The sequence below is a fragment of the Melospiza melodia genome, chromosome 2 (assembly GCF_035770615.1).
Source record: "Melospiza melodia melodia isolate bMelMel2 chromosome 2, bMelMel2.pri, whole genome shotgun sequence".
Lineage (NCBI taxonomy): Eukaryota > Metazoa > Chordata > Aves > Passeriformes > Passerellidae > Melospiza > Melospiza melodia.
In genome coordinates, this window is record NC_086195.1 from 117,042,935 (window position 1) to 117,056,249 (window position 13,315).

The 13,315-nt window shown below is 40.4% G+C and overlaps 1 protein-coding gene across 1 annotated transcript in view; it reads right to left on the reverse strand.

Annotated features, from left to right (window-relative positions):
* Window positions 1–4,432: 4,432 nt before the first annotated feature.
* CD99 (CD99 molecule (Xg blood group)) overlaps window positions 4,433–13,315 on the reverse strand; it is a 32,541-nt gene continuing 23,658 nt past the window's right edge. The window contains exons 8-12 of the mRNA XM_063150342.1: window positions 12,340–12,414; window positions 10,844–10,885; window positions 10,219–10,329; window positions 9,369–9,422; window positions 4,433–6,142 (exon numbers count right to left, since the gene is read on the reverse strand). Coding sequence (XP_063006412.1) covers window positions 6,117–6,142; window positions 9,369–9,422; window positions 10,219–10,329; window positions 10,844–10,885; window positions 12,340–12,414 — 308 coding nt within the window. The 3' untranslated portion in view covers window positions 4,433–6,116. The remainder of the gene's footprint in view (window positions 6,143–9,368; window positions 9,423–10,218; window positions 10,330–10,843; window positions 10,886–12,339; window positions 12,415–13,315) is intronic.

Sequence of the window (13,315 nt, forward strand, 5' to 3'; positions counted from 1 at the left end):
AGCTGGGGAAGCAGCGGCAGCACCCAATGAGGAGGGTGCCTGAACACTGTGGATCCACCTCCTTCCCAGAGGGGAAAGCCAACCTGTTTGACATCCTCGCCTTCCAAGTAGGGTGTGGTGCTGTGGGAGCTCAGGTAGCTTGTAAGAGGAGACTGTCTTTCTGTGAAGCATGCTTGAAAGGATCACTCAGACATACTCTGTCCTCAAAGCAGCACTTTCCTGCTTGTTTCTTGGCTCAGCAATAATAGCTGATAAAATCATGTCAGACTTAACCCCTCACTCAGGCCACCAAATAAAGGAAGTGGATGGAGATTAGGAATCCACTTTGCAGCAGCTTGGAATTGGCTACAGAGGGATGGCAAATAAAACTAGTTTCATAAATTTAGAATGTGATGTTGGATTACTGAACTGAAGCATGCTCTGCTCCCCGGTAGATGCTTATCTTCAGAGGTAAACATTGCCCATCATGACTCTTTCTATTGATCTAGTTTGGTTTTTGTTGTTTTTGCTTTTTTTTCAATACAAATATCCATGCATATCCTTCATGGGGAGAGATGTCAGATAGTGCTGACTGTGATGATACAAAGCTTTGGAAAATGAAAAACCAAAAAAATCATGCATCTGTCTGTACATGGACTTAATTTAAAATTACCGATGTGGTTTAAATCCAGTTTTGTCATAGCATCATAGCTATCTCATGCATCTCTCTAGCAAACCCAGCCTTGTCCTTTGAACTGGATTGCAGCCATCACCCTGGTGCCCAGCACCAGCAGGGTGGCTGCTGTGCATCCTCCCTTGTGCTGGGGGACGAGCTGCAGGGGGTTTTGTCGGAGCTGTTTTGTATCTAGGGCAGCAAATAGCTCCGGACTCTGCTACCCTGAGTGGCCAGTCTGAGCACTTGTGGTGTTGCAGGGTGATTCAGTCTGGTGTGGGGCACAGGCTGCCCCCAGCTGCATTTCTGTTGAGTTACCCAGAACATACAACAGCTCTCATGCTTTTATGGAAACTACAAAAACCAGGTGCAGCAGCATAAGATGGACTGATAGAACTTGGTGGTTCTGGGTCCTCAAGAAGCTTGATGTTCAAGTAAGTCAACTGCCTCCCTCTGCCCTGCCCAAATTTGAAGCAGCAATGGTTTATAAATGTCTGGCTTAAAGCTACGAATAGAAGCTCTACAGTTTGATTTGAGTATCATCATTCTCCATGTCAGGGTCAATTGGTCAGTCTCAGAACAGCTAAGGACACTTAGGCTGAAGAGGTGACTTTTTCAGTCAGTTGAAAACAAGAACTATACCATGAAATGAGCAATCCCATAAATCCACTGGTTTTTTTTTTTTTTGTTTTTTTTTTTTGTTTTTTTTGGTTTTTTTTTTTTTTTGTTTTGTTTTGTTTTTTTCAGAATGCTAAAAGCAGGGCCACACGTGCTGATCTTCATCCAAGTGATGAATTTGCCTGAAGGGAACAGGAATGTTGGCAAGGTTAGGGAATAGTCCCAGGCAGGTCTGAACAGCTTACACGTGTCCAGTAGCTTTACTTCAGAACAGTTGTTCTTGCAAGTGAAGTCTTCCCAAAATGCACTGTCTCACCTGCCTGCTGATACAACTTCAATGTGATATGGAACATTCTCAAATGAAGTTTGAAGATGATGCACATCTTGTTCAGTTCTTCTATTGCCCTGTCTAGCTAAATAACAATATGAAAGTGGGCAGCACTGGAAGGAGTGGATCTAGTGTAGGAGTCAGGATGTCTTGAATGCTTATCCCTCTCCTGTTCTTGGGAGCATTACAGGAACTTCCTAATCCCGGTGCTGTCAAAAGCATACAACAGCTTGCCCAAGATAGCAAGTAAAAAATACTGTATATTAAAAAGAAATATATGAGCTAATACCTGATGATAAATAGCAGTTTTATCACTTGAAAAATCATTGACCCATCTTTTTCTGCATAAAGGAAAACAAAGTTCTGTCTATTATTCACCTGACAAGGTGGATGAATTGCCTACATTTTTTTACTTTTTTACTTGTCTTTTAAGGAAAACTCCAATATTTCAGAAACTTAAATGGAGGCAGAAAAGGAGAGAGTGTGCCTGTCTGTTCTTTACACCACATACTTTTACCCCACGACGCCTTTTTCAGATGAGACAAGCTAAAAGGAAACAAAAGTTCAGTCACAACTCATCGCAGTGGCAGCCCCATCTTCCCATGGAGAGAGGTCAGACATTGCTCTTTGGTGTGGGGAACCTGCTGCATGTGTCTATTGGACATGAAACAACTGAATTATACACTAGAACTACTTGGGAATGCCACTAATATCCTACACCACTCATCTTTTTTAATAAAAACAGAAGTGCTTTAATTAAAATATTGAAGCATCCAGTAATATAAGCCATTAATGTAAATGTAAGCCAAACACACAAGTGAATTGGTGATACAATTTCTTGGCAACACAAGATTAAAATTACTACGTACTAGCTAAAGGTTCGATGACTTCACAAGCAGATGGAGGAACATGTATTTTATTCTTGTGGTTATTAAATTTACTCCAAATACAGAGATTTGGGGAAACTGTGGGTTTTCTCCATTTAAGTCCTTTTCCCATTTCTAATAATCTGTTCACTTCCTTTTAAAGGTGTCTTTGTATCTGTGTAACAGAAAAGAGCAAAAAGGAAGTAACATTTTCAACTTGCCTCTCAAGTGAAAAACACACCTAGAACATGTGGTTGAGATTGTGGCCTAAAGTGAAAAAAAAAAAAAGCCAACACAGAAAAGCAGCACTGAAAGTGTAATTCAGCCCAAGATATACTGAAAACTGAGTGCTCTAAAATGTTTTCCTTGGCATTCAAAATTTGGCACAGATACTGAAATATGCACAAATAAGAGCTACAGCAAAAAGCTGCCAAATGTTATGATTAAGATGTGCTTGCTTTCATTTGCACAATCCAATGAATTAATTTGGATAACTTTGAATAAGTATTTGAAATGAACATTGCATTTGAAAACCACTTTTCAATCAGTCTTTTCCACCAATAGGATGAATAATCTGCCACTGCAGCTACCTTGTAGAAGCTAAAGTGATATATTATTCTACAATAAGATCCTGCTTTGATTATTTTTCCTCCTACTACTGATGGTAACCCCTCCTCATCCTCAAAGGAGGTAGACTAGAGTAAGAAATGGAAGGGAAGAGGGTGTACCACAGGACTGGGACAGGGCTCTTTGTTGCCAGCCATTTTAACTCAGCTTGATCATGAAGGTACCTCACAGGGATCAAGTTGGACTCAGAAAGGGCAGTATTTTTTTCATTCCTTTGTACAGTCTGATTGAAACCTGTATAGAAACTACATTAATTCCCACATCTGAAAGTCAATGGCAGCTCATTAGACCATGATGGGCAGCAGCTGATCTGTGGGATGTGACTGCAAAACCACTTCAGCAGAGTGGTCAATAATGGTTAACTGATTATATTTCCTGTCCCAATGTGTGGGAGAAATAATGAATTGGAATATTTAGCTCTGTAACATAATGGAAGTTGAGCGAGAAAGAAACAAGATCAAATTTTCTGTGGGTAGTGAGGCAAATAGCAATGCAACAATTAATACCCCAGTAACTGCAAGTGAACTGCTGTTTTATCCACAGGTAAGTAACAGAAACCCATAAACTGGCACATTCTCACAAGAACAACAGACTGAAATTTCAAGTCTTCTGTGTAACCTTTTATATCCAGGTGGCAGCAGCCAGCCTTTCTTCTTTCTTCCACAGCTCCAGGCTGTGGAACCACAACTGGACAAATCAGTAAGTTGGAAAAATCAGTAAATTTGTTACTATTTAGGCACTTGGCAACCCCTGCTTTGCCTTTTCATTCTCTTATGGTCCTCTCACATCAACAGGTGAGAAAACACATGGACCTGCAAAAGTGTCTACTGCTCCAGGATCTGATGATAATTGGATGAGGAAAATTGAATGCTGTTAAGTTTGCCCATACTAAGACATCTAAGTGCATCTCTTCAGGGTTTCCAAATCTTTTTCTTCAAAAGCCATGCCTGTCCTTCACAGACAGATGTCTTCTCTACACTTCACACAGGTAAGCAGCATAAAGCTTTGCTGCTTCTGGCCAACTTCATTCCAAAATAATTAAAACATCTCTAGGAAATAAACCTGAGCTGCTGATGGTAGTGAAACTATTTAAAGGGTCCTTCCCTAGGAGAGTGAGCACCAAGTTTTTTTATTTTCAGAAGTACTGAGGAGAAGAACACACAAACCTTTTTTTTTTAAATTTATTTTTAGAAAAACCACAATGTTGATAGGACTTAGTAAGTAACTTTTGGGTTCACAAAAGCTGAAAACGGATTCAACAGTCTTGGTTAGCTAAAAGCTAGTTTGAGCTCCTCCTGTCATTTTATCCCTAACAAACAGTTATTTTTGTTTATTCAACACTTGGCATGGATATATCTGTTTATTCATGTAGGCAAGCAGTACATTTCTTTGTATTTACATAAATCAAATGCTAATGTAGGAATCACTTTTGCACACTCAAACACACTTAAAAGCTTTAGCACTTTTATACTAAAAGCAGACATAGGGCAAAAAGAGACTTACAAATTAATTCCATAAGAAAATACTAAAATTTGTGTAAAGCTTTGTTGCAAGCTAAGAAACATGTACAAGAAATTCTCAAATGAATTATCCTTGGCATACATTCACGTCTGAATGTACAGATATATTTACAGGTTTAATATCCAAATTCATTAATTTCTAAGTTCTAAAATATTCCAAGAAATGCCATCTTCCTGTAGAACTTTGTCAGGTGGCCGAAGCCCAATAATAAGACACAAATGGTAAAACTGCATGAAAATTTAAAGCAACTAGAATGAAAGCCAACACAACTGGTCAGACCATTCCTTCCTGACAGAACTAGTTATTATTCCAAATTTAGTCCTTTATCTGCTATGAGTTGTAGTTTTCTGTGTTTCCACAGATCCTTGAAACCTTCCTGTTGCTTTCAAGAGCCACAGCACTGGTCACAAGTGCTTTCAGAGGAGGATGCAACCATAGGTGATAACCCTAGGGGAATCCTTCCTGAGTCCAAAAGCACTTCTCACGTGTTTGCTATTTCTACTGTTCAGTGGATGCCTGTGGAGTGAGACTGGCTTGTTCTGGTCATTCTTGCTGTTTGTAGTTTGGAACTGTGGCACTGTTTCTGTCCCTTATACATGTATGATAAGCCTTCTGAATTCAGCACTATCTTTACTTAAGCTTTTGGCTATGGAAATCTGAAAATGTTAATCCCCACTCCCAAGTTCTTCATCCACAACTTTTTAGATGATGCTAAACATCAATGTCACCAGAAATACAAAGTCCAATTATGCTTCTAATCTGCAAAACAGGCTTTTCCACAACTGACCAGCTCAGTACTTGCCAAGCAGGAAGAGCCAGAAAGGATGAAGGCTTGGTGTGCATTAACTTTGGGTTTTCTCAATCTGTACCAGACAGATGCAATGAAAAAAAATCTAAAAACAAAACAGAATGCTTGTCTCCTGTATGCTCAAGCACAAGCAGCTCTTCCCTGACAGCTGGCCCAGGCAGCCACACAGACTGGACCAGCAGCACCCACACCCAGATCCACCATCCATACACAGTGAGCTGTTTGCTTTCAGGTGCCCACAACATACACCAAGCTGGTTTGTTGGTCCACTCACTGAGTTCAGGTTATTTAAAAAAATGTTTCTATTGCCTGAGAGCAATAACATAACAGAAACCTTAATTGCATATTGGTTTTGGAGAGGTAAGGAAAAGTTAAATACACTGAATGCACTTAAGACACACCTATTTGTCAGAGGAGTCAAGGAAAGAATGTAAAGGCACAACATACTTCTACACTCCTGTCATTAAGGCCATGTGTTGGTGTGCAACAATGCTTCACAGGGCTAACCATACAGAAGTACTCAGGTCTAAGTCACAGTCCCAGAGGTGTTTCACACAAGTTTCATGTTTTCTCATGAAACTTCAGGCTCTGCTGTTTGCTATGCTTTTTTTGTTTCCTTTTTTCTTTTTTTTTTTGACAGAATGCAGGTTGTTTATCCAGTTCCAAAGGTCTGTTCTTCACCACTCTTCTTTTTATTTAGTTCTCCAGAAGTGTGCGCTGAACTGAAAAGTGAAAACCAATTCAAGATTAGCGCACCGAGTTAGCATACAATGTAAGTTATACATTACTATGTAACAGTTTGTGCAGTCAACAACACTCAGCAGATGTTTGATACCCTGTGATAAATTTAGGAATGCAGAGCCTTGATTCTATGAAGCCAACAGGCTGCACAGAAGGAATATTACACCCAGATTTCTCATACAAATAACCACATCCTACTGCATACAGGGAAGCTATCTACACTTGCACTGTAACCCAGCACTCAGTTCAGGCTGGCAGGTCCTGCAGATGCAAACAGGCTGCTCATACAAAAAGCAAGCTACTCAAAGTAAGCTCCTAGGTTCAGGAAGTCAAAGATAGGTTTACACAAGATTTTAAAAACACAGATAGCAGATCTATTCTGCTATGCCATTTGACCTGGCTTAATGAGAGACTGCTTCTAACTGGAAGCCATGGAGGCACATCTATTACCAGAAGCAGACCTAACATGTGCTGACTCCCAGAACTCAGATCAGGAGCAGCACCATGATGACCATGGCTGCCCAGTCCCTTAGTTCAACACATGACCATGCTTGTCTGCAAAATATAACAGAGGTATGAAATCTGGGACATAATATGACATCAATATTAGATTAGATCAATAGGCAGAAGTAACCATATTTGACAACATCCCAAGTGTGACTTTGCTGGTTAAAATAAGAGATGCATCATCTGATGCATTTCCCTTTTGAGTTCTGGTGAATCTTGGCCACAAATTTAGCATAACCCAACTACAGCTCATATTTTAACTGCCTTTGGTAGAGGAGTTTGAATGATGCTACTTGCTTCCCTAATGCACAGCTGAATTGAGGATACCTGAGTCCCTTCAGTGCTTACAGCCAGTCACAAGAAAATGTTTTGTACTTGAGAGTTTTATACATTTAACAGCTTAAAGTGTTTATAAAGAAGATAATGAATCAGGTGGAAGTTTATAACAAACTGATGAAATACCCAAGAGAATTAAGGCATAATTATTTTTCAATTATAAAAAAACCCAGAAATAGTTCTGCAGGCTTAAGTTTAAACTCACAGAAGAATATACTGCAAATATATATCTTGCTTTGAGATTTTAATACTCAGTACTTCAAAACCAATGAACTTCAGCATGAGGTTATGGTGCTTCTTCCTTTATTGACCAGGCACAAGGCCAAGTTTTCCCCTACACCATTTCCTCCAGCTCTGTCCATGGATTCCTGGAGCTTATCACCTGCTCCATCATCCAAATCCCCTACACAACCATAGGTGGAAGGGTGAGGTTCTCAGTGTTTGCTGCTTTAAATGAGATCCTTCCACAGCTCTAACCTGTTGTGTTGTGTCTGTGTAAGTTGAACTGTTCTGTTCCCCCCTATCATGTAATGGTTCTGCCCTAGTTCCCCCTTCCCTCCCTTGTGCTGCCAGTTATCCCAACTCCTCCCTAGTTGCCTTGGAGATTAATGTACCCTTTCTCAAATCCCTCCCTGGTGCCCTGTCGTCACTCAGCGCCCCCACCCTTCTCTCTAGAACTCTCTAGAAACTTCCAGCTAGAGTGTCAACTGATTGGCTCAGGGGCCAGGCCCCACCCTCAAGTTATCCCCATTGGTGTTCTCCCTAAGTCAATCTTTTGTATCCCACTCCCCTCTGAAACCCTATTTGTCCAAGGACTGACTCCTCCCCTGTGTCCTTCCCTCTGTATAAGCTATTTTAACTTCCGGTTCTGCCTCTTTGGCTGTCGGTTCCCCGGGACCCAATAAAACTGCATTCCCCCCAGCTGGAGAGCGCTCTCTTATTTCTGCAGACTGTAGCCATAAGCCCAGCCACGTCCTACCACAAGGTAACGCTGCTGTCATAGCACAGAGCGTTTGCCTCAGGTTCTGTCCTGAACCACAGAGATCAGGATAGTGCTCCCCTACCGCCAGCGGTGCTGGACAGCCAGCCAGGCCGTCCGAGAAGGACTGTCCTTCTCCAGCTGGACTGCTTCACTCACCTTTGTAGAAAGACTAATCATGTGATGGTTCTTCCATACAAGAATCACTCTACGTTCACAACAGAGAATGCTTTAATTACAACATGCTAGTGAGTTCAGTCCTCTTTGTTTCCAGTGTAGTTTCATCACTGTCCAAATATCACAATTTTTTTACTATACGTTCTTCCAGTGTTATGTATCAGTTTATAGTTGGAAAACATTTCAGATTCTAATCAGAAAAAATATGTACTGATAAGCTTCCAACTGCAGTTATACATCACACCGATGGAGCAGGCTTGTGTTTTCACAATTGCCTCTAATGATGCTTTTGCAAAGAAAATTCAATTCTTCACTTTCTCTAAGCTGCTGCATTTCAATGCACTCTCAAGGCAATAAACAAATCTGTTCAATAAAAAGCTCAAGAAAAGTGGCAATGAATGCTTGATTCAGTTCTAAGTTTGTCATCATGGTAAAACCATAGAATCAGAGAACCATTTATGTTGGAAAAGACCTTTTAGATCATCCATTTTAACTCCTACCCCAAGACTGCCAAGTCCGCCACTAAACCTTGTCCCTATGTGCCATATCTATATATCTTTTAAATACCTCCATGGATGACAACTCTTGTGCTTTCCTGAAGAGTTTCTGAGCAGCCTGTTCCAATGCTTGACAAACCTCTTCATGAAGAAATTTTTCCAAATATCCAATCTAAGCCTCCTCTGGCAAAGTTTGAGGCCATTTCCTCTTGTCCTATCACTTGTTACCTGGGAGAAGTGACTGACACACACCCGGCTACAACCTCCTTTCAGGTGGCTGTAGAGAGTGAAAAGGTGACCCCTGAGCCTTCTTTTCTCCAGGCTAAATATCTCTAACTCCCCCAGTCACTCCTCACAGCCCTTCCCCAGATCCACTGCCCTTCTCTGGACATGCTGCAGCACCTCAGTGTCCTTCTTGAAGTGAAGGGCTCAGAACTGGACACAGCACTCAAGCTGTGGCCTCACCAGAGCCAAGTACGAGGGGACAATCACAGCCCTGGTCCTGGTGGCCACACTATTGCTGATACAGCCCAGGATGGCACTGGCCTTCCTGGCTACCTAGGCACACTGTCAGCTCATATTCTCCCAAAATTGTTAATTGTTTCTTTTTTAACAAAACAGCACAATTCATCTTCTCTAGTATGGTCAATAAAGTACATTTTATAGGATCCCCAGCAAAGAGCTGATCTTCCATCTAGATTCTTGTCTTACCAGGTGGCTCAGATTGTGCTCCCCTGTGGCTATCCATATTCACATTCTCTTCATCTGCTGGGAAAAAAAACAGATATTTAGCATTCAAATTCCCTTATATTTGAGGTTCTTGATAAATAGAGATAATTTGAGAGAAGAAACAGGAATGAAAAAGTGGGCTACTGACAGTAGTTGAGTTGCCCTGTTTCGTCTACACATTAATTTTAACATACATGGTAGAGATCTTTTTTGGTTTCCAAATTTACCAAGTTACAAAACAGCAGTGCCTGGCTGAATGACTGCTCTATCCCTTCACTAAACAGTCAGAAAGACTGAAACAGACAAAACCAAAGCTTCTGCCCATCCTATCACCCACAGTACTCCCAAAGTTTTCTTATCCAAATTGTATCTTATTTAGGTGGAAAGGAAGCAAGCAGTATATCACTGCAGATTAATATGGGGATGAATACTGGGGTAAGCTGTCATAAAACTAATAAGTAGGCAAGCATCTTGTGAAGACACAAAGCCAAAATTTACAAAATTAGAAACTACCAAGTATTTTTCAACATGAAAAATCTCTAATCCTAACGTTCACTTGATTCTCCTTAAAAAGTATTCTTTGCAGTCTCTCCTACTTAATTTTAGCCAGAAGTGCTTTTATTTTAGGAAATGTAAAGCTTTGAGTCTTCCTAGTTTTTGGGCAAGAAATTTTCAGTCTTAGATGACTAGTAGGAAAGGTTACCCCCTGTGAACATAAATTCACTGGGGTATTACAACTACTTTATGCATAGGATCAATTCATAGTTCATATATAAATACAAAAATGCCTCTCTCCTGACAGTAAGAACCAAAACTAATTTGGAACTCTTACCACTTTGCTTGAAACAGAGTTTCTTCTTCTGGTAAGCAATGAAACTACCTACTGATGCAACTACAGTAGCACCCACAGCACTTAAAATTCCAGCTAATACTCCCTGAGAACCTGAAAAAAACAGAGATGTTTATAAACATTTTTCAGAGCTGAAAGCCACATCAAAATATTGTCTCAAAGTAAATACTGTGAACACTTCCAAAAAAACATTAAACTGAAATTACATGAAATTGTAATAATCAACGCTGTGCACAATGAAAAATGAATCCTCTCATTTTACAACCACTGATTTCTTAGCAGTGCCCATTGTTGAAGAACTTAAGCATGCCTGTTTTAAGTTTCACTAATTAAAAAAGCAAATCCTTCATTGCCATATCTACTTTGTATGCATGCAGTCACTGCACCAGCATCTCTGAGACCTTAACACTTGGGAATCATTTTTAACATAGAAATGTTAAAGGGCTATGGAAGCAGAGCTTAAAAGAATTCCAGATTGCACAAAAGCTTTTTAATTGTAACCCACTCCCAGTAGTGACCATTCTAGCAGAAGATTAGCAATCAGAAACCCCAAGAAAACAAGCTTCATACATCTAAACACATCATACACACACACTCAGGCACTTACCTTCGCTTTCTTGGTCACTATTTGGAGCTGGACCTTTCCGTTCTGTAAAAATAAATGGAGAGTTTACATTTTATATGTCTAAAGAACACTTACATCATAATTGACAAACATTTTGTCAATTAATTATCCAAAAATACAAGCCATCTATTATATCCATACAGTGTTAAATTGGTGCTGAAACTTTCTGTTTTCAAAGCATGGCTCAGAGCAGTGCCAACTCCAGCCCTGAGTGCTCAGCACTTCTACAAAATGAGCTAATAACATTTGTGAAATCTAGTTTAATAAACCTGTGCACCACCACAGAGAACTCATATAATTTCAGAGTAACATTCAGCTGTATTTCCACAGACCCATCTTTTCCTAAAATCCCAGCCTCATCAACCTTTGCAATTCTCTTCACAAGCAAGCCAGAAGTTCTATAAATGCTAACTCTAAATTTGTCACTGTGCAGCTCGTACCACTGAGGCAGGAACCTGTGCAGATGAAACCACTACACAAGTCTCCACAGATGTTTCTTCGCCCTTCCAATCTTCAAGTACTGCCCCAAAGGCACCTTGGAAGGAGGAAGCTACCCAAAACAGTGGCATCAATAGTCTCCACCTAGGACAGCTCTTCAGAGAAGTCGAGTAAACACTAGCATATCCCAAACCCCATCAAGATACTTAAAACTAATTCTGACTTGGAAATACTAAAATTGCAGTAAAGCAGTAATTTTAGGCATAGCAAATTACCAAAAAAGTGTGGCAAGCTATGAAATGGTTTTATACTGTTCAGAGTATAGAATCATACGGTGGTGAAGGGACCTTAGTGATCACCAAGCTTCAACTCCTCTGCCATGGGCAGGGACACCTTCCACTAAGCACACCTTCTGCTCAGAGCTTCAGAGCTCCATCCAGTCTAGTCTTGAACACTTCCAGAGATGGAACATCTACCACTTCTCACTTCCTCACCTGCCTCACTACCACCACAGTAAAGAAGTGAAGGCTAAGCATCACTTGGAAGTGTAAATGACAGTTCTTCCTGTGGAACAAAGGAAATCTTTGAGAACATAAGGTGGACCCTCTTCTGGCCCACTCCTAGGCTTCCTACCCACAATAACTAAAAAAACTAAGAGTATGTCATAGAAGATCAAAAATAGCACTTGGATGACCTTAAAAACTACATTAATGGTCAATTTTGAAGTAAGCAGTGCATTCACATTTCAGTTTTAGAAGCCATATTTCTTAGCATAACAGTAAAAAATCACTGAAAATGTTTGCTCTAGATAAGTTTTACCCCTGAAGTATTTGGGGCTTTTTTTCTGGCAGAGACAGAACACATTACTTTTGAACTCAAAAATATGCTCTTCAGTTTCAGATACCAGAACCAAATGCATTACAAATTAGAGCTAACCAGCTCTAACCAGGTCTCTAATTGTCTAACCAGCTTGTGAGCCGGCTTTAATCAAAAGCTCAGGTAGGCACAGAAACAATAGGAAGCACAAGCTGCTATCTTACCATTGCTGCCACTGCCATCACTTCCTCCTTCTCTTGGTAAACCGCCATCCAATAGATCTAAATCATCAAATTTGTCTATAAAATAATACAAATAACATTACCAAGTTTTAAGTTTGGTGAATAAGATACATCAAGGCATATATAATAACATGGAAATTTTCTCAAGACCATTCAACTGAAATTGTGGTGGCTTTAGGCTCAGCACTAGAGTCAGAGCATTTAACCTTTGAAAAAGACCTCACAATGTCAAGTCCCTTCAGCCCAGCACTACAGAGTCTGACAGCAGCACTCCTCTCTCTGGACTTCCAACAACTGAGAGAAGTCATTGTCCAAGAGCAGGCAGCACTGCATAAATCAGGGTAAGCAAGCATGGAGCCTCATAAGCTGCTTAACTCTAAAAGCCCAAATTCACTGTCCTGTGAAAGCAAAGAAACAATGTGGACAGAAAAGGACCATTAACTTTCAAGGCTGCAACTGTGAATGATTCTTCAGAGTTGAGTCTCTTAAGTCTCAAACAGTCCAAGTGTAATTCCATTCTCTGATTTACTGCAGGACATTGGAGTAGTCCCTCTTCATTTCCGTATGAACCCTACCTCATGGAGCCTTCCTGTCTCCCTCATGGCACCTTCTCCTCCTTCCCAATGCTGCCCAATGAATATTTAGTTTACACAATGCAAATCAGTTTTTTCAGGCAGAAAAACTAAAAGTATTGCATCAGAGGATGTTTTAGTTGGGTGCCAAAAGCACTGTATTGAGGCATGCAAGAATCAAATCCAAGTTATCTACTGCACATCAGGTGAAAGAACAAGAACTGAGACTTGCATTCCAGGGCTCTTTACCACCATGTGTGTGAATAATGGCATCATCACACCTGCATCCTTCTGAATCTGTTTTTTTTTTCTAGGTTAGGCAAAGATAGGGAGGACCTCTAAAGCAGAACATGCAGGAAAGGACATGTATTTAAAACCTATCTTTC